This window comes from Procambarus clarkii, chromosome 56 (assembly GCF_040958095.1).
Source record: "Procambarus clarkii isolate CNS0578487 chromosome 56, FALCON_Pclarkii_2.0, whole genome shotgun sequence".
Lineage (NCBI taxonomy): Eukaryota > Metazoa > Arthropoda > Malacostraca > Decapoda > Cambaridae > Procambarus > Procambarus clarkii.
The window spans coordinates 12,483,013-12,508,275 of NC_091205.1; the positions used below are offsets into that span (position 1 = coordinate 12,483,013).

Here is a 25,263-nt window from a genome sequence, read left to right on the forward strand (position 1 = left end):
GAGAGAGAGAGAAGGGAGAGGGAATGGGAGGGAGAACGAGAAAGAAAGAGAGAGAGAGAGAGAAAGAAAATGGAAAACACAGAGACATAGACAGACAGATCTGGAACCTATCCACTTGACAATGATTCGGAGCTCCTGGTGATCGATTTTTTGGCAGTGTAGGTTTTTCCTAAGACAGCGTTTTACTGTCCCCAGCATCTGCTCATAGAAGCCTCCATGCCATGGTGCTCTGGGTGGTATAAATTTCCAGTAGCAATGCAGTTGGTTCAAGACAGTGCGAACAACTGGGTGGTTACAGGTCTCCCTCATGCATGGTTTCCCTGCCACCAAGTTGGACTTATTGTCTGAGATCATCAACTTGGGGCAGGCTCGATAAGGAGCAAACCTGTGAAAGGCCTCTTTAAATGGGTCTGCACTCATATCAGGAGTTACTTCTAAGAGTATTACTCTTATGGTGGCACAGGTGAACAGGCAGATGAATTCCTTCACAGGGATTTTGTCCCTAGTTCCTGTCAGACTTATAGCTACTGTGTAGTCTGTACCAGTGGTCTTAAAAGGACGAAGGTGGACCACTCATTCCCTAGGAAGTGGTGGAGGTCCTGGATAAGGACACTCCCGAGCATCGTTCCTCCAGCACACCACACAGGATTTAAGAATAAACTTTACAGTCTGGCGACCTAGAGATAGCCAGTTCTGATGTCTTAATATGGTGAGGGGTATCTAGTACTCCGCCATGTATGGTGCAGTGTCCGTATATATATATATAATACAATCAGCCTGCTTACTCAGTGGGTTGCAGGGGAGAAACCACAGATATTTTACTTCTAAATCAATATGTGTGTGTTGTATGATCGTCCCCTGCAATGCAAAATGTTGTTATTGTCTAAGTCAATCCAGAAACCCAGATCATTAATGGTTTTAACAGGAAGGTTTTCAAAGTCTACCCTGTAGGTTTGGCTTTGAGCTTGCTTTACCCAGTATTTCTGAGCACTGGAGAATTTGTTAGATTCCCATTTTGTTTAGGAAGTCAAACATCCTTTGAATAACTCTGATTAATTTATTGAGTTCATAATGCTGAGTAGAAACAATGACCAAAGTCCAGGATGGTTCTGCAATCTCAGTGGGAGCAGTAACACTCATCACTATGACTTGGGGCTTTTGTTTAGCCCACTGGAGGTCACTGATTAGCCACTGAGGTCCATGGAACCACATCTCGGTTTTGGATAGTTGTCTCAACGTCAGGCCTCTGGAGAGATAGTCAGCAGGATTCCCTCTCATGGCTACGTATCTAAGTTTGAACCCAGTTGATAACTCTCTTATATCCTTTATGCGATTGCTCATGTAAGGAGTTTTACTATTATTATTCCTTAACTACTGCAGTCCTGCCTCATTATCTAACCATATCGCTGTTTCTTCAAAGTGGATGTTACTTAAGATTTTGGTCAGATAATGAGCCAGCCTTACTCCTAGTAATATGGCAGTTGTGGCAATGATCGTTTCTTCAATGGTGCCACCCTAGCTATAGATGTCCGCAAATTTGCTTGTTCATTTGTCAATATATAGGCTGCTGTGCCGTAAGCCCTTCCTGAGGCCTCACAGAACACATGTAGCTTAATTAGTTGATTTCATTGTTTAGTATTTCAAGAGAACTTGACAGACTCTTGGATACTTAGATCCTTCACTAGCTCCTGCAACTTTTTTTGTAAAGCAGGTGTTAGTGAATCATCCCAGCCTATATTCTCTTCCAAGCATTCCTGCATTATCAACTTCCCCTTAATTAAGATTGGACTTAATAGTAGTAAGGGGTCGAAGGGGTTGTTGACTTGGGATAAGAGTTTCCTCATTGTTAGGTTGGCGATTTCTGGTTCCATCGATTTTATTGTTAACTAGCTGTACCCGGCCACGTGTTGCTGAGACACAGCAACCTTCCCTTGTTCCCCAGTCCTCCCCACTATTTTCCACTCCCCTGTCCCCTCGTTCTCCCAACCACTTCCCCGTCTCCTCGTTCTACTAACCATTCCCCCTCTCCTCTGTCCCCTTGTCCCCTACACCATCCCCCCTCCACCATCCCCTCGTCCTCCCCGTCATCTCCCACTCCCTCGTTCCCTCATCTTCCTTACCATTCCCCCATCCCATCCCATTGTTCTCCCTCCACTATCCCCCTACTCCCCTTGTCCTTCCCACCATTCTCTATTCACCCGCCCCCTCATTCCCATCATCCCCAACTCCTCCATCCCCTCGTCCTCCCCACCATTACCCCCTTCCCTGTCCCCTCGTCCTCCCACCATCCCCCACTCCCGTACCCTCATCCTCCCCACCAGTCCCCACCCCCTTGTCCGATGCATTCCCAAATGATCTGCTGTTCCCATCAGAAAATGGGAACATCAAATGATCTGCTGTTCCCATCAGAAAATGGGAACATCAAATGATCTGATGTTCCCTGTCACTGAAAAAATAAGAACAGTTAAAAAAAAAGAACTGAAAAACCTACAAAATAATAAACTATACTCACAAAATGAACGCTATAGTAAACAACACAGCTCAATTTCAACGCAATCTCACATAAAATAATTAAATCAAAACGAAAATAAATCGAAATCTATGAAAAATCAATTTATCAATAAGATCAGAAACAATGAAATGGAATCGTAACACATTTAGTATAGGGTGTGTTGCTCCAACGTGCAACAGATGGCGCTATTTAAAAAAAATAAAAACATGTCTTTAATTGTCACAGGTGTGGCATCTAAATTTATACTCAGGAAATGAACAGTATGGTAAACAACACAGCTGAATTCCAATGCAATGTCACACAAAATAATTAAATAGAAATAAAAATAAATCGAAATCTATGAAAAATCAATTTATCTATGCAATCGGAAACACTGAAATGGAATCGTAACATATTTAGTACAGCGTGTGTTACCCTTACATGCAACAAATGGTGCTGTTTTTCAAAAAAACATGTTTTTACCTGTCACAGGTGTGGCATCTATATAGTATGTATATAAAAACATGCCGTATTCGAATGGAACGTTGTGTGAAAATTTCAAAGCTATCGGTGAAGAAATTTTGAAGATTAGAGCGTGTGTTGATCTTTCGTCAAACAGATGGCGCTGTTTTTCAAAAAAAGTATATTTTTACCTGACACTGGTGTGGCATGTATATAAAAACACATGCATATTCAAATGCAATGTTGTGTCAAAATTTCAAAGCAATCGGTAAAGAAGTTTTGGAGATTTCCCTCACATGAAAAACACTGTGTTTCAAATAAAGTCTGTTTTTATCTGCTACAAATGTGACATCTATATAATATGTATATAAAAACACGCTCATATGCGAATGGAACGTTGTGTCAAAATTTCAAAGCAATCGGTGAAGAACTTTCAGTGATTAGCGATTTTGAACAAACGAACATTTACATTTTTATTTATATAGATTGATCAGATGTTGTTTCCAATTTAAATCCTAATACCTTTATCTTTAGAGGTACCTTGTAGTCTGGAAATTCTGATTCAATCAATTGATTTAGTTTTAAATTATTTGAAACTCACGACTGGACCCAACAACACATTTGCTCCCAAAAACTCTCGATTGGTCTCATTATATATGTTTAGCAGTTCTCTTTCACTGCAAGTTGAAAGAGAACTGTATTTCAACTTGGAAGTTGAAATACAGGTTATTGCTAATTTCAGTTTTGTATGGGCTATTGGACTTCTTCAAATATGTGTCTAAGGTTGTTTGAAGCAGAAACGGTGAAGTAGCTCCAAACAAAATGGACACAAACCTGTATATGATTATTTCACTGTTTGGATTACTAGTATCCCTTATCCATAGGAACTTGGTGTAATTTCGGTCCTCATCTTGGAGTCCTACCCTAAGTAATGCCTTACTTATATCGGCTGTGTATGTAAGATATACTATTAAAGCTCTGCATAAGTCCCTATGCGGAACTTTAACAGCACGTCGTACAGTCTTTTTTGTCAGGCTAGGGCCAGTTTGAAGGCAGTCATTCAATGAGAAGTTATTATGTTTGGCCATAAAACTTCAATTAAAAATTATCCTCAGTGGAGCAGTAACAGAACTCTTCAGTACTGCATGGTGGGACAAATAGTGTCCCTCCTTAGAGTCATCATTGTTTACAACTTTGATTAATTTGTTGTCGAGTTGTTGTTGGATTATATCTTGGTGCAATTTCAGGACCTCAGGTTGTCTATTCAAGGGACAACACCTGAGACCTTAATTGTTTTTGAGCCATGAAATGATATATTGGTAGCTGATATATTGGTATGATTCAACTTCAAGGTAGCCTGACCCAGTATTGATTGTCTCTGTAGACAACAGAGTACAGGTATTGTTTGTAAGTCCAAACATCATCTGGACTAGGTATTTCTGGGATGATACCTAAGGTGGGTAGGTCCAATAATTTGTATACAGGGGGGATCTAGTTCATCCTCAGACATGTATCTGAACTTGAAAGATGACTGTTCTTCTTGTAGTCACGCAACCATCACTGGGTTGAGTTGTTTGTTGTCTAGAAGTGTGGGTTTCCTGAGACTCAAAACTGGGCCAGTGAGTAATATGCAGGTTGAACAATAATAGGTTCATTCCCTACTGTTTAGTTTGTCCAGAGGTGAATTTGTGGTAACAGTTTGCACCTACAATCAGCTAACTTGATTCCCTTGTCTTGTACAAATTTGACTGTTGTCCCTAGACCATGAACATATAGGTGAGATGGGATTTTGTCTACTACAATGAACTGTACAGATCGGGCATAACTGGTAAACATACTAATTTGGTGGGGAAGACTAGAAAATATCTATTTTTTTTTTTTGGTTGGACCACTTTGTAGACTTGGGATCCTGTTTTCGTCAGAAACCCTGATATATTTAGTTTACCTGATTAACATATTTTAATTTAGTCATCTACCATCTTCTGTGTGACACAAATATTTTTGGGGACCCCTAGGTCAAATACACCATGAGTGTTGACCTCGGCCCTTATCTTTTTAATGATGAGTTGGGCAGTGGGCAAATTCGCATTATTGCGTTACTTTGTCCATGCATAGTTGACTCTCACAGGTGTTGATGCTATGTTATTGAAGGCAACTTGTGCATTTGTGCAACTCCTTGAGTCACCTGACTCTTGCAGCACGATCAGGATAATTAGTGCAATGGAATATGGAATGTGCTTCATTACAGAACAAACACCTCTTCCAGCCTACAGCACGTTTGGGAGTCACTGGCTTGGGTGTCACAGTAACTGTAGGTTTGGAGGGACCCACTGCATGAGTGCCCACACTGCCCACCTCCACCTTGGAGTGGAGGTGGTTGTTTTAGTTTAATGAGAGTACTTGAAGTACCATTTGGTTTGCTATTATGGGTATTTACTGAAGGTTTAGTAGTTGGATCACAATCCATATTTGCTTATTGTCTTTCTACAACAGAGTGTAAACCTTCAGTTATTTCCTGAACTGTCAGGGAAGATTTGTTATACAGTGAACTCAACCTCTCCAGTATTTCACTGGGTAGTTTCCATCAGATGACACCTCTAGTCATCCACTCATCACTGGTTATACCAACCTTAAGGCTGAGTGCTTTGAGTAATGACTCAGGCTCAAATCTGAAAGCTTGGAGTGAGTCAGTACTCTGATTAGTTGGGGGTAAGTACCAAAATAATTGGACTAAATGTGTAACAGCTCTCTCTGTGATAGCATAATTATCCTTAAGGAGCTGAACTGCGAGATCATAGCCATCACTATTTAGGAATAAATTTACTACCACCTTTTCAGCCTCACCTTTAAGTTGATCCTGTAGAAATGTGAATTAGGTGGTTGTAGAATCCACAGTCAACAAACTTATTCCAAGAAGTCATCCCAGCTTTCATCCTCTGATCCAGAGAATGTGGGTAAAGTGATTGAAGGCAGTTTGACTTCTAGTTAAGTAGTGTTAGGGGAAAGCTGTAGTTGTTAATTTGTTCTGGGTAATTAATTTGATGAAAGGATCCAACATGGCTTGAGTATCATCCTCATATTGAGCCATGGCAGCCATTATATCGTTTAATTCTTCTGTAGATAAGTTCGTGTTGGCAAGTTCAGGCAAATACTTTTCTGTCTGGTGTCTGACTTGCTCAAACTTACTTGTTGCTACTTGAAAGTAGGTTTCTAGTTGAACATAGTCAACTGGAGATTGTTGAGATAGATCACTGCATTTATTGATCTGTTAAGTTAAATGACCCTTAAGTCCTGTTAACATCCTTTTCAATTTTGTTATTTAACCAGCCATACTAACTGCTTGGTTGGGTTTTGTAGGTCCCATAAGGTTGGTACTAATGTAGCTAGGACACTTGCTCATAACTTCGGAACAAGTACTAATGATAGTAGCCTAGGGTTAAATTGTATATCACTGGACTAAAATTGTACCTTCAATTAGGTTGGTTAATTAAAATAGTAAATTTAGATAATCACCCACAAATGCTTGGAGAGGAAATCAGTGTCGCTGGAGGAATTCCTCATGTTAGCTCTTCCTTATTGCCATTGGATGGAATAGTGACACTTATTACACTCAGAGGTGAAATGATTATAGTTCAATATAAATTAATATGTTATATGGTAATATATTATAAGAAAATTTATTATATGTACAACACAACTCTTGTTGTTATTGGTCCCACCCTATATAAGGGTCTGTACAATATTTAAATGGTGCTAGGTTGTTTACTATTTGGTACAACACAAGACAAACTTAGTATCATAGCTTAATGCAGGTTGGCACAGTAAGTTAAACGAGACTAGGTTGTTCAATATTTAATACAACACTAGTATAATAATATCCTACCCTAATGCGGGTTGGCAACAAATAAATTAATATAATATTATTCAATAGAGACAAAGGTGCTATATATTTTTTTATTGTTTTATTTTATATGTTAAATGTTTCTCTTACTTAAGAGAAATATTTATACATTTATTTTTAGTAGCCTCATATTAACCTCTTGAGCTCCACTTATTCTCCTCATCTCTCCCATTCATGTTACGTTGTTCTTATCGTCTTTATGTACTACTCTCTGCCACAACAAAACTGTAGCCATCTCTCATAACTGTATTGTAAAGCAGACTCTGCCATGAACCCTCTGCAAAGTCATGACTTTCTGCTCTCTCTGCTTTCCTATGTGGCACTGCTGGTCAGTGTCTCACTCTGCTATACATTCTTGTCAATATACACAGGCTGAATGATGCCTCACTTGCCGCACCTTGTCATTCTTCACCAGGCTAGTACCTCTTCTAAACTCTTCCACAAACGTGAATAGTCGGGTGGAAGAGCCCCTTTGCAGTCTTTCAGTACTTGTTTATTAAACAGCCGAGCTTTTCCATTAAAATTTGTATATTAATTATCAATGATTTTCTTATGTCGGCAGGATGAGGGTGTTGGCTAGTGTAGTGGTGTCAGCGGCAGTAGTGTCAGTGGCTGTGGTGCCATTGGTAGTTGCTATTATTCCAGTGGTAGTGGCACAAGATGCACCTTTTGTGAGGACGGAGGAAGGCGTGATATCCGGCTTGCGCCATACATCCACAAAGAGCAAGGACTTCTACGGTTACTACAGTATTCCCTTCGCCAGGCCACCTCTCAACCACCTGAGGTTCAAGGTAAAACACATCCACATCCACACACACTCACCAACTTGTGGTGAGGGAGGTCGGCTGGTAAGTGCCTCTCTGAGGTATCCAACAGTGTGCAAGGTTTATAAAATATAATATCGTAGCCACTAATGCATTTCATTCAATAATAGAATAGTAGTCCTGATATAGACAGGAGAAAAGGACCTCACGCGTGAGTTTACTTGGGAACTGAATAAGCTGCTAATCCTGTAACCTCCACCCCCCCACTGTAAAGAATAGGCACACACACTCACCGACCGGAGGGAGCCGGTCGGCCGAGCGGATAGCACGCTGGACTTGTGATCCTGTGGTCCTGGGTTCGATCCCAGGCGACGGCGAGAAACAATGGGCAGAGTTTCTTTCACCCTATGCCCCTGTTACCTAGCAGTAAAATAGGTACCTGAGTGTTAGTCACCTGTCATGGGCTGCTTCCTGGGGGTTGAGGCCTGGTCGAGGACCGGGCCGCGGGGACACTAAAAAGCCCCGAAATCATCTCAAGATAACCTCAAGTTAACCACATAAACATGCACGCACTCGCAATCACACAGACAGACACACACACACGCAAACCTACAAAACCACTCACACACTGAAATGCATTGAAACACACTGAAACATTCACAAACACATCCCGTGGACTAGGGTTCGATTCCCGGCGCTGGCGAGAAACAAAATGAGCAGAGTTTTTTCACCCGGATGCCCCTGGTATCTAGCAATAAATAGGTACCTGGGAGTTATACAGCTGTCATGGGCTGCTTCCTGGGGGTGAGTGTGTGAAAAAAAAAGAAAAAAATAATTAGTAGTAGTTAGTAACAGTTGATTGATTTACAGTTGAGAGGCGGGCTGAAAGGGCAGAGCTCAACCCCCACAAGCACAACTAGGTAAATACACACACACACACACACACACACACACACACACACACACACACACACACACGAAATATGGAAGACGGCGAATGTGGTCCCAATATACAAAAAGGGCGACAGACAAGAGGCACTGAACTACAGGCCAGTGTCCTTGACTTGTATACCATGCAAGGTGATGGAGAAGATCGTGAGAAAAAACCTGGTAACACATCTGGAGAGAAGGGACTTCGTGACAAATCGCCAACATGGATTCAGGGAGGGTAAATCTTGCCTTACAGGCTTGATAGAATTCTACGATCAGGTGACACAGATTAAGCAAGAAAGAGAGGGCTGGGCGGACTGCATTTTCTTGGATTGTCGGAAAGCCTTTGACACAGTACCGCATAAGAGGCTGGTACATAAGCTGGAGAGACAGGCAGGTGTAGCTGGTAAGGTGCTCCAGTGGATAAGGGAGTATCTAAGCAATAGGAAGCAGAGAGTTACGGTGAGGGGTGAGACCTCCGATTGGCGTGAAGTCACCAGTGGAGTCCCACAGGGCTCTGTACTCGGTCCTATCTTGTTTCTGATATATGTAAATGATCTCCCGGAGGGTATCGATTCATTTCTCTCAATGTTTGCAGACGATGCTAAAATTATGAGAAGGATTAAAACAGAAGAGGACTGTTTGAGGCTTCAAGAAGACCTAGACAAGCTGAAGGAATGGTCGAACAAATGGTTGTTAGAGTTTAACCCAACCAAATGTAATGTAATGAAGATAGGTGTAGGGAGCAGGAGGCCAGATACAAGGTATCATCTGGGAGAGGAAATTCTTCAGGAGTCAGAGAAGGAAAAAGACTTAGGGGTTGATATCACGCCAGACCTGTCTCCTGCAGCACATATCAAGCGGATAACATCAGCGGCATATGCCAGGCTGGCCAACATACGAACGGCATTCAGAAACTTGTGTAAAGAATCATTCAGAACTTTGTATACCACATATGTCAGGCCAATCCTGGAGTATGCAGCCCCAGCATGGAGTCCATATCTAGTCAAGGATAAGACTAAACTGGAAAAGGTTCAAAGGTTTGCCACCAGACTAGTACCCGAGCTGAGAGGTATGAGCTACGAGGAGAGACTACGGGAATTAAACCTCACATCGCTGGAAGACAGAAGAGTTAGGGGGGACATGATCACCACATTCAAGATTCTGAAGGGGATTGATAGGGTAGATAAAGACAGTCTATTTAACACAAGGGGAACACGCACAAGGGGACACAGGTGGAAACTGAGTGCCCAAATGAGCCACAGAGATATTAGAAAGAACTTTTTTAGTGTCAGAGTGGTTGACAAATGGAATGCATTAGGGGGTGATGTGGTGGAGGCTGACTCCATACACAGTTTCAAGTGTAGATATGACAGAGCCCGATAGGCTCAGGAATCTGTACACCTGTTGATTGACGGTTGAGAGGCGGGACCAAAGAGCAAGAGCTCAACCCCCGCAAACACAACTAGGTGAGTACAACTAGGTGAGTACACACACACACACACACACACACACACACACACACACACACACAAGGAAAGGAAAAGATCAGTGGTTGCTGTGGGTATTAGGGAACAGGAAGGAACCAATAGGACAGAGTGGAATGACAAGGACAAAGCAGCAGTGAATGAAGTACTAAAGGCACTAGACATGGAAGGGGCCGAGCATAGCATTGAGAAGGTTTTCAGGCTAGGCCGGTACAACAAAGACCGAGACCGAATGATAAAGATAGTGTTTGCAAACGAGAACACAAAGGAGAGGATCCTATCAAGGAAGAGCTCCCTGAAAAACGTGGGAAAATTAAAAAATGTATTCCTCCAGCGAGACATGACAAGGGAGGAGAGAGCCGTGGCGGCAGAAGCAAGGAAGAGGCACAGGGCGAGAGGGGAAAACCAGGAAGTCACAGCTCCCAACACAACACCCCCAGAGGCGAGGGGGGAACCCACAACCAGCTACCCAGTAACACCAGAAGGGAGGACAACCCCGCCTCCCTCCTCTGCATAGAAAACCCCCCTACCCCAAACCCTCCCTGCCCCCACTCAAAAGTTCAGCCAAATCTCCCTCCCCCCACACCCAATCCCCACCCTTCTACCCCTCCCCTCCTCCCGAGTCCTCCCTCCCCCCCTTTCCTTCCCGTCCTCCCTCCCCTTTCACCCCATACCCTCCCTGTCCCTCCCCTTTCACTGGATCCCCCGCCCCTCATTCCAGTATCCTCTGAGATCCTGTTATCCACCTCACAGGTCCTCACACCCATGGAACAGCCTCCCCCACCAGCAGAACACTCACCAAGGAGGCGATTTGAGAAGGGACAGAAGAAAGTGAGCCTCAAAGCGATGTACACTAACATAGATGGAATTACAAATAAAGCAAATGAGCTTGGAGAACTGGTACTAGAGGAAAACCCAGACATAATAGCCCTCACAGAAACAAAGATCACGAAAACAATAACAAATGCAGTGTTTCCACAGGACTATTATGTTATGCGGAAAGAGAGGGAAGGAAGAGGTGGGGGTGGTGTAGCTCTGCTGGTAAGAAAAGGCTGAGATTTTGAGGAGATGGATATTCAGGGCTGTGAAGGTTTCAGTGACTACATAGCAGGTACTGTAACAAATGGAGGGAAAAAAATTATAGTCGCAGTCATATATAATCCACCACCAAATGACAGAAGACCTAGACAGGAATATGATAGAAACAACATGGCCACCATTAACATAATAGAAAGAGCAGCTTCTGTTGCTAGCAGGAATGGATCTGGACTACTAATTATGGGAGACTTCAACCATGGGAAGATAGATTGGAAGAACAGAGACCCGCATGGAGGACCAGAAACATGGAGAGCTAAGCTGCTGGACGTGGCAACAAGAAACTTTCTAAGCCAGCATACCAAAGAGCCAACAAGAATGAGAGGAGAAGATGAACCAGCAATGCTTGATTTGATATTTACCCTAAATGAATGGGATATAAGGGAAGTTAAGATGGAAGCGCCCTTGGGAATGAGTGACCACAGTGTATTGAACTTTGAGTACCTGGTAGAGCTAGGACTTATCTCCCCCCAAAAAGAACTAGGAATCAAAAGGCTGGCATACCGAAAGGGGAATTATGAACAGATGAGAAGTTTCCTAAGTGAAATACCTTGGGACACAGACCTCAGAGACAAGTCTGTACAGGGTATGATGGACTATGTTACCCAAAAGTGTCAGGAGGCAGTAAACAGGTTCATCCCGGCCCAAAGGGAAAAATCCGAGAAGCAACAAAAGAATCCATGGTATAATAGGGCATGTATGGAAGCGAAGAAACTGAACAAGAAGGCGTGGAGGAACTTCCGGAATAACAGAACACCAGAAAGCAGGGAGAGATACCAGAGAACCAGGAATGAGTACGTCAGGGTGAGAAGAGAAGCAGAGAAAATTTTTGAAAATGATATAGCAAACAAAGCCAAGACCGAACCAAAGCTACTCCACAGTCACATCAGAAGGAAAACAACAGTGAAAGAACAGGTATTGAAACTTAGAACAGGCGAGGACAGGTATACAGAGAATGACAGAGAGGTGTGTGAGGAACTCAACAAGAGGTTCCAGGAGGTCTTCACAATAGAACAGGGTGAGGTCACTGTGCTAGGAGAAAGGGAGGTAAACCAGGCGGCCTTGGAGGAGTTCGAAATTACGAGAGAGGAGGTCAAGAGACACCTGCTGGATCTGGATGTTAGAAAGGCGGTTGGTCCAGATGGGATCTCACCATGGGTACTGAAAGAGTGTGCAGAGGCACTTTGCTTGCCACTCTCCATAGTGTATAGTAAATCACTAGAGACGGGAGACCTACCAGAAATATGGAAGACGGCGAATGTGGTCCCAATATACAAAAAGGGCGACAGACAAGAGGCACTGAACTACAGGCCAGTGTCCTTGACTTGTATACCATGCAAGGTGATGGAGAAGATCGTGAGAAAAAACCTGGTAACACATCTGGAGAGAAGGGACTTCGTGACAAATCGCCAACATGGATTCAGGGAGGGTAAATCTTGCCTTACAGGCTTGATAGAATTCTACGATCAGGTGACACAGATTAAGCAAGAAAGAGAGGGCTGGGCGGACTGCATTTTCTTGGATTGTCGGAAAGCCTTTGACACAGTACCGCATAAGAGGCTGGTACATAAGCTGGAGAGACAGGCAGGTGTAGCTGGTAAGGTGCTCCAGTGGATAAGGGAGTATCTAAGCAATAGGAAGCAGAGAGTTACGGTGAGGGGTGAGACCTCCGATTGGCGTGAAGTCACCAGTGGAGTCCCACAGGGCTCTGTACTCGGTCCTATCTTGTTTCTGATATATGTAAATGATCTCCCGGAGGGTATCGATTCATTTCTCTCAATGTTTGCGGACGATGCTAAAATTATGAGAAGGATTAAAACAGAAGAGGACTGTTTGAGGCTTCAAGAAGACCTAGACAAGCTGAAGGAATGGTCGAACAAATGGTTGTTAGAGTTTAACCCAACCAAATGTAATGTAATGAAGATAGGTGTAGGGAGCAGGAGGCCAGATACAAGGTATCATCTGGGAGAGGAAATTCTTCAGGAGTCAGAGAAGGAAAAAGACTTGGGGGTTGATATCACGCCAGACCTGTCTCCTGCAGCACATATCAAGCGGATAACATCAGCGGCATATGCCAGGCTGGCCAACATACGAACGGCATTCAGAAACTTGTGTAAAGAATCATTCAGAACTTTGTATACCACATATGTCAGGCCAATCCTGGAGTATGCAGCCCCAGCATGGAGTCCATATCTAGTCAAGGATAAGACTAAACTGGAAAAGGTTCAAAGGTTTGCCACCAGACTAGTACCCGAGCTGAGAGGTATGAGCTACGAGGAGAGACTACGGGAATTAAACCTCACTTCGCTGGAAGACAGAAGAGTTAGGGGGGACATGATCACCACATTCAAGATTCTGAAGGGGATTGATAGGGTAGATAAAGACAGTCTATTTAACACAAGGGGAACACGCACAAGGGGACACAGGTGGAAACTGAGTGCCCAAATGAGCCACAGAGATATTAGAAAGAACTTTTTTAGTGTCAGAGTGGTTGACAAATGGAATGCATTAGGGGGTGATGTGGTGGAGGCTGACTCCATACACAGTTTCAAGTGTAGATATGACAGAGCCCGATAGGCTCAGGAATCTGTACACCTGTTGATTGACGGTTGAGAGGCGGGACCAAAGAGCCAGAGCTCAACCCCCGCAAACACAACTAGGTGAGTACACACGCACATGCACACACCTGGAGAGCATTGGGTTTGTAAACAAGCACCAACATGGGTTCTGGACAGGGAAATCATGCCCAACAAACCTTTTAGAATTCTATGATAAAGTAACAAGGATAAGGCAGGACAGAGAAGGCTGGGCAGACTGCATATTTCTAGACTGCTAAAAGGCCTTTGATACAGTACCGCACATGAGACTGCTATACAAACTTGAGAGGCAGGCAGGAGTAAGCGGAAAGGCCCTAGCATGGGTGAAGAACTACCTAACAGGAAGGAGCCAGAGGGTAATGGTAAGGGGCGAGAAGTCGGACTGGCGAACAGTAACGAGTGGAGTACCTCAAGGATCGGTGCTGGGACCAATCCTCTTTCTAATTTACGTAAATGATATGTTTACAAGAGTGGAATCCTACATGTCAATGTTTGTGGATGACGCAAAATTAATGAGAAGAGTTGTGACAGATGAGGATTGTAGGATCCTCCAAGAGGACTTAAACAGGTTGCAGGGATGGTCAGGGAAATGGCTACTGGAGTTCAACACGAGTAAATGTAAAGTTATGGGAATGGGATCAGGTGATAGGCGACCAAAGGGACAGTACACAATGAAGGGGAACTGCCTACCTGTAACGATTCGAGAAAGAGACCTGGGGGTGGATGTAACACTTAATCTAACTCCTGAGGCACATATAAATAGGATAACGACAGCAGCGTACTCTACACTGGCGAAAATTGGAACTTCATTCAGAAACCTAAGTGAGGAGGCTTTTAGGGCGCTTTACACTGCCTACGTGAGACCCGTCTTAGAGTATGCCGTGCCATCATGGAGTCCCTACCTGAAGAAACACATAAGGAAACTGGAGAAGGTTCAGAGGTTTGCGATGAGGCTTGTCCCAGAGTTACGAAGGATGGGATATGAAGATCGTCTGAAGGAACTGAACCTTACGACACTAGAGAAAAGAAGGGAGAGAGGAGATATGATCTTCTTGAGAGGTTATCTTGAGATGATTTCGGGACTTTAGTGTCCCCCGCGGCCCGGTCCTCGACCAGGACTACAACTCCAGGAAGCAGCCTGTGACAGATGACTAACACCCAGGTATCTATTTTACTGCTAGGTAACAGGGGCATAGGGTGAAAGAAACTCTGCTCATTGTTTCTCGCCGGCGCCCAGGATCGAACCCGGGGCCACAGGATCACAAGTCCAGCGTGCTGTCCGCTCGGCCGACCGGCTCCCTTATATGATAGGGACATAAAATACTCAGGGGAATTGACAAAGTGGGAATAGATGAAATGTTCACACGTAATAATAACAGAACGAGGGGACATGGGTGGAAACTGGAAACTCGGATGAGTCACAGAGATGTTAGGAAGTTTTCTTTTAGCGTGAGAGTAGTGGAAAAATGGAATGCACTTGGGGAACAGGTTGTGGAAGCAAACTCTATTCATAATTTTAAAATTAGGCATGATAGGGAAATGGGACAGGAGTCATTGCTGTAAACAACCGATGGCTGGAAAGGCGGGATCCAGGAGTCAATGCTCGATCCTGCAAGCACAAATAGGTGAGTACACATACATACACACACATGCTAGTTAACATATGTTAGCCATGCGAGGCTGGCTAACATGAGACCTGTCTTCAGGAACCGATGCTAGGAATCATTCATAACCTTGTACACCAAATATGTAAGAACAATCCTGGAGTATGCGGCCCCAACATGGAGCCCGTACCTTGTCAAGCACAACACATAGCTGGAAAAAGTTCAGAGGTATGCCACTAGGCTACTTCCAGAACTAAGAGGCATGAGTTACGGCATGGGTGCTGTGTGAAATGCACCTCTCGACACTGGAAGACAGATGAGTAAAGGAAGGCATGATAACTACCTGCAAAATTCTCAGAGGAATTGACAGGCGTAGATAAAGATAATCTGTTTAAAACGGATGATACACGAACTAGGGGACACAGGTTAAAACCCATATGAACCACAGGGACGGTAGGAAGAACTTTTTTCGTGTCAGAATAGTTAACAGATGGAATGCATTAGGCATTGATGTGGTGGAGGCTGATTCCATTCACAGTTTCAAACGTAGATATGATAAGAGCCAGTAGGCTTAGGAATTTGTACACTAGTTGAATGACAGCTGAGAGTCGGGACCAATGAGCCGAGCTCCACCCCCGCAAGAACAACTATGTGAATACAACTACGTGAGTACATGGGAGAGGAAATCCTTTTGCAATCGGACAGAGAAAAAGGCATGGTTTAAATTAACGTTTAAATTTTTTTTAAATTACCCCAAACCTGACACCAAAAGCCCAAATCAACCTGACACCAGAAGCCCCCTTCAACCTGACACCAGAAGCCCCCTTCAACCTGTCACCGGAAGCCAATGTCAACCTGCCACCATGTGAATTTTTTTCTATTTACATAACTTCCTTAAAGGTTGAACCCAAGCAGAAAGGACTGCACAAGAGCAATTTATACTTTAAACTGAACTTCATACAAGGGCGAGGGCAACCGTCAGGATTTCAACCAGGTTGAAATCCTAATCCACTAGGTCGTTGAGTTCCTCGAGTGCCAATTACACTATTAAGGGTAAATCACGAGTTCTCATATCAAATTTAATTTCAACTCTGCAGCTACGAATCAGGTTCGAATCCAGAAGCAGGTTTTCATTAAAAAGATCGCATGAACAATTGCAGAATATATGTGGGAGAGTAGCATTGTAGGGTTTGACATAATGACCGTTCTCTGTCAGCAATAAAAATTTATTCACAAAGAAACTAAGTCTACTACAACAACAATCTTGATGTTACGTTAATGTCCTTCCAGTAACACATTTAAGGCAGCTAATTTAACAGCCAAGTGTAGCATAGACTTCTGTCTGATGCCACTATCAAGTGGGATTAGATTCAGGAAAACCTGACATCAATCTTTATCTTGAAACCTTGAAAAGCTTTATCAACCTGACACCAAGAGAATCCTATCTGTTGTGGCTTTGGGCTGAATAAATGAACTAACTAACACTCGGAGTGTACACTAGGGACACAAATTGTAATAAACTCTTGCAGCACTCTGCAATTATATTACAATGGAAACAACAACAAGGCAAGTTAATGAGGGAAGCCTCCAGTAACTAAAGTTACTTTAACTCTCGTCTCCAGAGATGATAATCAAAATAAATGCCTAGTCAATTACACGAATTGATTTCAGTGATTCATTACGTTAATTGACTGTCAACTGCAGTCAGCAACCAAGCATTCTACATTAATCACATATTTGTCTTCCCCCAGAAAAGTCAAAACAGTCAACGCAATAAGTCGCTAATCATAATTCCTCAATCACTTGATCCATCAACCATACAGAGTAATTACATTAATTACAGTTAAACGGACAGCTAATTAATCAGAACGAGTTACATTAGACAATAATACCACGCTCTCGACAGTTTTGCAAACAAATCTATGACAAATTCACTTTGATGATGCTCATTGCCCTTAATTAACTGGAGGTGATTAATTAACTGTCAAACAGACAGATAAGTAATCCCAACGAATTAGGGTAAACTCTATACAGTCACAGCAGTTCTCATCCAAACACAGTAAATCCACTGAGTGACGTTAAAAACTCTTAATGAACTTGAGTGAGTAATTAACTACCCCATATACAGGTAATTAATCCAGAACGAGTACGTTACACGAATACTATCGCCCACGACAGTCTCCTCAAAACTGTGTGAATTCACTATGATGACGTTATTTAACCTAAATTAACTTGAGTGATCAATTAACTGTCCCACTGACAGATAATCGATCCTGAACAAATTACGTTAATCTAAATGTTGTTGTCTACACAACAGTTCCCTCATCAAAGCAATGTGTATTTCTTTGGTGATGCTAATTATTCCTAATTAACTCTCACTGATTCAGTAATTGACCAATCAAAGATTACACCAAGTCCTTGTCGTACAGACAAGCAACACAGGTAACATTGGTCACACCTCGAAGTAATTATGCCAATAATAAAATTATTGCCACCCAAAAATCACACGCAACTCATATCAATATATTTCCCTGATAACATAAGCAATAACACAACACTTAGAAAATGGTAATTACAGATTCAGGGTGTCAACCGATCACCCATTTTACCTCTGCAGATACTGGTTTTCTCCTTAAATGATATCACATGGACATACATAGCATAATATATATTGAATCATACAAACTACCCCCACACAATAATATAATGGAAATCACTTCACTGGCGATATATATATAGACCCTGTGTGTGTCCCACCGGTGTAATACATACTCACTTCTTAACGACTTCACTGACAGGCTGTTCCCCCAGGGTGTAGTCATCCTTATAGGTGTATCTCACACGACTGCACTTTTTATCACCTAAACAGGTGTTTAGTAGGACAATGCTACCAGCACCTCTGACTTCAAATCAGTTTCTGAGACTTAAACACGAAGACATAGAGTACTCAAGTTAACCGCTCTCCTTATTTACAAACATCCACACATTCATGCCCTTGAAGCTGAAGTACTGAAGAGCTGGAGATCACCCAAACTTCCTCCACGTGGTTATGACAGAACCACGGAGGATGATCCGGTGTAGAGAACATGGGGTGCTGAATAGATGATCACGGTATTGTGCCCACGGCGAGGTACGCCGAGAGCAAGTCGGCTGGATGTTGGCTGCCTCACACAGCTCGGAAGGATGGTCTTTACACACACACACACACACACCCGGGTGTGGTGTGAGATGAAATAGTGACACTGTGAGGTGAAATTCAATGTCCAAAACCGGTGGACTGTAATTCCCGGAAATTACTACAGAAAGCTTTCCACAATCACTGGAGGGCCTTCCCTAATCCCACCTCTGCCAGGCACCTTAATTAATAGTATTTATGATGATCGATGCCGGCAATAAACACGGATTGAATCGAACAGTCTATTGCCTGTGCTGAATCACATGTTTGATGACTCTATTTTAATGCGCTCTTCAATCCCACACTCGCGCAAATCTGATTTTGCTTCAATCTCACGATAGCGGGCATCAAATGGATTGAAAGATTTATTATTAACATCTTTATTGACAAAATTAATTACAATTTTGCCTAATCTGAGGATTTCAATTAAGTCCTATTAAAGTGAGGATAATGCTGGTATTCACTGTCACGCAGGACAGAAGGTCATACACAAGACAATAGGTCTAAACTGGCACATATATATATCATGGTTACAATCAATGTTTTAATGTATGCATATGTGAAAACAACTTTCTATTGTGCACTGCCACACACGGGCAGGGATGGGTTCATAAGTGATGCAGCTTGGAAGTAATTTAAATAAAATTGTTCTTCATTCTTTAAAATGGACAAGCAAATTTTGGATAAATTGTTAGGATGTCGTCCAGAACACCTGAGTCAATGAAAGAGTTACACAGTTGGTGGTACAAGAGGTCTAAAATCTTTTACGATTTCACATTCAACAATATAGTGTTCTAGTGAATGCATTAGAGGTTTATCACAGAGTTTACAATCTGAGTATTCTGGTAGTGGCTCAGCTTCACTAACCTGTCAGATGTGTCTATAGCCAAGGCGAATTACCACAATGACTACATCACATTGCCTGGTGATGGTAACGCCGCGTTGACGGGAATTTGTCGTGGTTGGCTGTCCACATACAAACTCCCACGGTTAGTCAGGACGACATGCGGCCTCGGAATGCCCCAGGAGACGCGGCGGGAACTCACCCTGCTTCTCCCGCTCGTCTTTGACTTGACCAATCAGAGGGCAAGGCAGGAAACAGTCTATGGAGCCTCCACCACTTGCAGAGCTTTCCCTCGTCACGTGACCCTGGGCTGACGTCGCGGTCTGGACAGCAGCTAGGAACTGTTGGCTTATGACCGCAAACATCCGGCAGGCTCGTGACTGTACACATTTCCATGTAAAATATGACAATGTTTGTACCTCTACTCACAGTATGGCTACGACGGCCATCGTAGCCTCACTGAACAGCTGAGAGACTAGTCTAGGCATCGACTCTAAACAAGAGATAATTTGTGCAAGAATTATGGATTGTAGCATCAGTGCACCCCGGCGCACTCATGCCCTAGGGTGCACTCCAGCACATAGTCCAAAAGCTTGCTGGGTAAATCCATTCTCCCACACACCAAAAGTTCATATCAACCTGACACCAGAAGCCCACGTCCCCCTGCCACTAGAAGCCCACGTCCCCCTGCCACTAGAAGCCCACATCAACCTGGCACTAGAAGCACATGTCAACCTGGCACTAGAAGCCCACATCAACCTGACACCAGAAGCCCACGTCCCCCTGCCACTAGAAGCCCACGTCCCCCTGCCACTAGAAGCCCACATCAACCTGACACCAGAAGCCCACGTCCCACTGCCACTAGAAGCCCACATCAACCTGACACCAGAAGCCCACGTCCCCCTGCCACTAGAAGCGCACATCAGCCTGGCATTAGAAGCCCATGTCAACCTGCTACAATAAGCCCACAAGAAACTCATACTAGAAGCCTTCATCAACCTGTCAACAGAAGACCAACTCAACCTGTCACCAGAAGTCAACATCAATCTGACTAAAGAAGCCCACAACAACCTGACTACAGAAGCCCACAACAACCTGACTACAGAAGCCCACAACAACCTGACTACAGAAGCCCACAACAACCTGACTACAGAAGCCCACAACAACCTGACTACAGAAGCCCACAACAACCTGACTAATGAAGCCCACAACAACCTGACTACAGAAGCCCACAACAACCTGACTAATGAAGCCCACAACAACCTGACTAATGAAGCCCACAACAACCTGACTAATGAAGCCCACAACAACCTGACTAATGAAGCCCACAACAACCTGACTACAGAAGCCCACAACAACCTGACTAATGAAGCCCACAACAACCTGACTAAAGAAGCCCACAACAACCTGACTACAGAAGCCCACAACAACCTGACTAAAGAAGCCCACAACAACCTGACTAAAGAAGCCCACAACAACCTGACTACAGAAGCCCACAACAACCTGACTACAGAAGCCCACAACAACCTGACTAATGAAGCCCACAACAACCTGACTAATGAAGCCCACAACAACCTGACTAATGAAGCCCACAACAACCTGACTAATGAAGCCCACAACAACCTGACTAAAGAAGCCCACAACAACCTGACTACAGAAGCCCACAACAACCTGACTACAGAAGCCCACAACAACCTGACTACAGAAGCCCACAACAACCTGACTACAGAAGCCCACAACAACCTGACTACAGAAGCCCACAACAACCTGACTAAAGAAGCCCACAACAACCTGACTACAGAAGCCCACAACAACCTGACTACAGAAGCCCACAACAACCTGACTACAGAAGCCCACAACAACCTGACTACAGAAGCCCACAACAACCTGATTAAAGAAGCCCACAACAACCTGACTAAAGAAGCCCACAACAACCTGACTAAAGAAGCCCACAACAACCTGACTAAAGAAGCCCACAACAACCTGACTAAAGAAGCCCACAACAACCTGACTACAGAAGCCCACAACACCTGACTAAAGAAGCCCACAACACCTGACTACAGAAGCCCACATCTAACCTGACACCAGAAGTCCATGTCAACCTGCTACCAGAAGCCCATGCCAACTTGCTACAGGAACAAAATAACATAATAATAAAGGTAACTGCAGAAGATTTATTGGCCAATACGATGCCGCTCCTATTTATAACCACCCAATCCCACTCATATACATGCTCAACCCACACTTGAAACAATCAAGGGACCCCACCTCCACCACGTTATGCGGTAACTGGTTCCACAAATCAATAACCCTGTTACCGAACCATTTACCCATGGTCTTTCTTGAATCTAAACTTATCTAATTTATTCACATAGTTTCGTGTTCTGTCGTGTGTTGATACTTTTAATACCCTATTAATATCCCTTCTGGTATGTCCATTCATAAACTTGAGCACCTCTATCATGTTATACCTAATTCTTTGCCTTTCTAGAGAATATAATTTAAGCTTTGTCAATCTTTCTTCATATGACAGGTTTCTAATTTGGAGGGATTAACTTTGTCATCCTATGCTGGACGCTTTCTAGTAAATTTATATCCATTCTGTAGTATGGCGATCAAAACTGAACTGCATAATCTAAATGGGGCCTAACCAGAACCAGAGCTAAAGATATAACTGAAGAACAACACCAGGTGTCTTATTACTAACGGTTCTATTAATAAATCCTTGTGTCCTATTTTCCTTATTTCAAACATTTGTGCATTGATTTTCTGGTTTTAAATTCTTACTAATCATAACTCCCAGATCCCTTTCACAAACTGACTTCGCAATCTCAACACCATCTAGGTCGTAACTTGTAACTATCATCATCACCAAGCCTCAAAACCTTAAATTTGTCAGCATTAAACTGCATCTGCCAATCTTTTGACCATTTCAAAACCTTATTTAGATAGTTTTGAAGTGATAGTGAATCTTTTTCCGTGTTTACTACCTACCCGATTTTTGTATCATCGGCAAATAAGCAAATATTGCTGCTCAAACCTGAATCTAAATCATGTGTATATATTATGAATAACAGAGGTCCAAGGACAGAGCCTTGAAGCACTCTACTTACAACATTTTCCCACACTGACCTAACCCCCATTGATACTAACCCTTTGTTTCCTCTGGTACAACCATGCCCTAATCCAACTTAATATGGCGCCCCCAATACATGAGCCTCTAACTTTTTAATCAGTCTTTCATGTGGTACTGTATCAAAAGCTTCGCTAAAGTCAAGGTACACAACATCACAAAACTTACAACTATGAACTGCCTCAACTATGCTGGAATAAAATGATAGGAAATTTGTTAAACATGAACGACCATTTGTAAAACCATGTTGGGAATCATTTATTATTTTACTAGCTGTACCCGCCCACGCGTTACTGTTGCTCAGTAACGCATGAGCATTGCTGAGCCACAGCATCCCTCCCCTGTCCTCCTGTCCTTCCCACCATCCCTCCCCCTCCCTCGTTTCCTCGTCCTCCCAATCATTCCCCATTCCCCGTCCCCTCGTTTTCACCACCATTCCCCTGACCCCTCGTCATCCCCACCATACCCAACTTCCCTGTCCCCTCATCATCCCCACCATTACCCACTCTCCCATCCCCTCATCATCCCCACCATCCCCCACTCGACTGTCCCCTTGTCCACCCCACCATTCTCCATTCCCACAACCCCTCATCCTCCTCACCATGCCACACTCCCCAGTCCCCTCGTCCTCTCTACCATTACCCCCTTTCCCCGTCCACTCATCCTCCCCCACTTCCCGGTTCCCTTGTCCTCCCCACCATTCTCCACTCCCCTGTCCCCTCGTCCCCAACATCCTCCACTCCCCTGTCTGCTCGTCCTCCCAACCATCCCCCACTCTCGTCCTCCCCACCATTCCCCACTCCCGTCCCATCGTCCTCCCCACCATTCCCCACTCCCATCCCATCGTCCTCCCCACCATTTCCCACTCCCGTCCCATCGTCCTCCCCACCATTCCCCACTCCCATCGTCCTCCCCACCATTCCCCACTCCTGTCCCATCGTCCTCCCCACCATTCCCCACTCCCGTCCCATCGTCCTCCACACCATTCCCCACTCCCGTCCCATCGTCCTCCCCACCATTCCCCACTCTCTCGTCCGATGCATTCCCATAAGAAAAATGGGAGCATCAAATGATCTGATGTTCCCATCACTGAAAAATAAGTAGAACAGTTAAAAAAAGAAATGAAAAAATTAAAAATAAACTATATTCACAAAATGAACAGTATGGTGAACAACATAGCTCAATTCCAATGCAATGTCACACAAAATAATTAAATAAAATTTAAAATAAATCAAAATCTATGAATTCAATTTATCTATGCAATCGGAAACCTTGAAATGGAATCGTAACATATTTAGTATAGCGTGTGTTTCTTTTACGTGCAACGTGCAACACTGTTTAAAAAAAACGCATGTTTTTACCTGTCAGAGGTGTCATCAATATAGTAGGTATATAAAAACACGCTTTTATTCGGATGGATCATTGTGTCAAAATTTCAAAGCAACGGTGAAGAACGTTCGGATATTGCAGTGTGTGCTCCCGTGGCGCTGTTTTTCAAAAAAGCATGTTTTTTCCTGTCACTTGTGACGCATGTTTATAGTAGGTATATAAAAACATGCACCTATTCTAATGCAACGTTGTGTCAAAATTTTAAAGCAATCGGTAAAGAGGTTTCGAAGATTTCACTCACATGAAAAATACTTGAAAAGCAGAGTTAAAAAAAAAAACACGTTTTTTCCCCGTCACAGTCGTGACATCTTTATAGTGTGTATATAAAACACGCCCGGATGTGAATGGAACAGTGTGTGAAAATTTCAAAACAATCGGTGAAGAACTTACGGAGATTAGCAATTTTGAACAAACGAACATTTACCTTTTTATTTATATAGATTAGCTGTACCCGACGACGCGATGCTGTGGCTCAGCAAAACATGTGCATTGCTGAGCCACAGCAACCTTTCCCAGTCTCCCAGTCCTCCCCACAATTCCCCCCTCCCTCCCCCATCCCTCTCGTCCTCCCAGCCATTCCTCACTCCCCCGTCCTCTCGTCCTCCCAACCATTTCCCACTCCCCGGTTCCCTCGTCATCCCCACCATTCCCCGGTCCCATTGTCCTCCCCACCATCCCCCCCCCACCCCAAGCGTCTCCCCCCGTCATTCTAACCATTCCCCACTTCACCATCCCCTCATCATCCCCACCATCTTCCACTTCCCCATCCCCCTCTTCCTCCCTACCATTCCCCCTCTTCCCTGTCCCCTCGTCCTCCCCACCATCCCCCACTCCCATCCCCTCGTCATTCCCACCATTCCCGACTCCCTCGTTCGATGCATTCCCAACTGATCTGATATTCCCATCAGGAAATTGGGAACATCAAATGATCTGATGTTCTCATCACTGAAATATAAGGAAAACTGTTAAAAAGAACGAAATGAAAAACAATGAAAAAATAAAAAATAAACTTTACACACAATATGAACGGTATGGTAAAGAACACAGCTCAATTCCAACACAATGTCAGACAAAATAATTAAATCAAAATGAAAATAAATCAAAATCTATGAAAAATAATTTTATCTATTGAATCAGAAACACTGAAATGGAATCGTAGCATATTTAGTATAGCGTGTGTTGCTCTTACATGCAATGGATGGCACTGTTTAAAAAACAAAAACATGTTTTTACTTGTCACAGGTGTGGCATCTATACTAGTACTCCTGAAATTAGCGGTGTGGTAAACAACACAGCTCAATTCCAATGCAATGTCACACAAAATAATTAAATCAAAATGAAAATATATCGAAATCTATGGAAATTCAATTTGTCAATACATTCAGAATCAT

The 25,263-nt window shown here is 43.5% G+C and overlaps 1 protein-coding gene across 1 annotated transcript in view; it reads left to right on the forward strand.

Moving 5' to 3' along the window:
* Nucleotides 1–25,263, forward strand: part of LOC123770838 (carboxylic ester hydrolase) — a 116,848-nt gene that overhangs the window by 54,526 nt on the left and 37,059 nt on the right. Inside the window, exon 2 of the mRNA XM_045763013.2 lies at nt 7,417–7,645. Within this exon, the coding sequence (XP_045618969.2) occupies nt 7,418–7,645 (228 nt within the window). The 5' untranslated portion in view covers nt 7,417. The remainder of the gene's footprint in view (nt 1–7,416; nt 7,646–25,263) is intronic.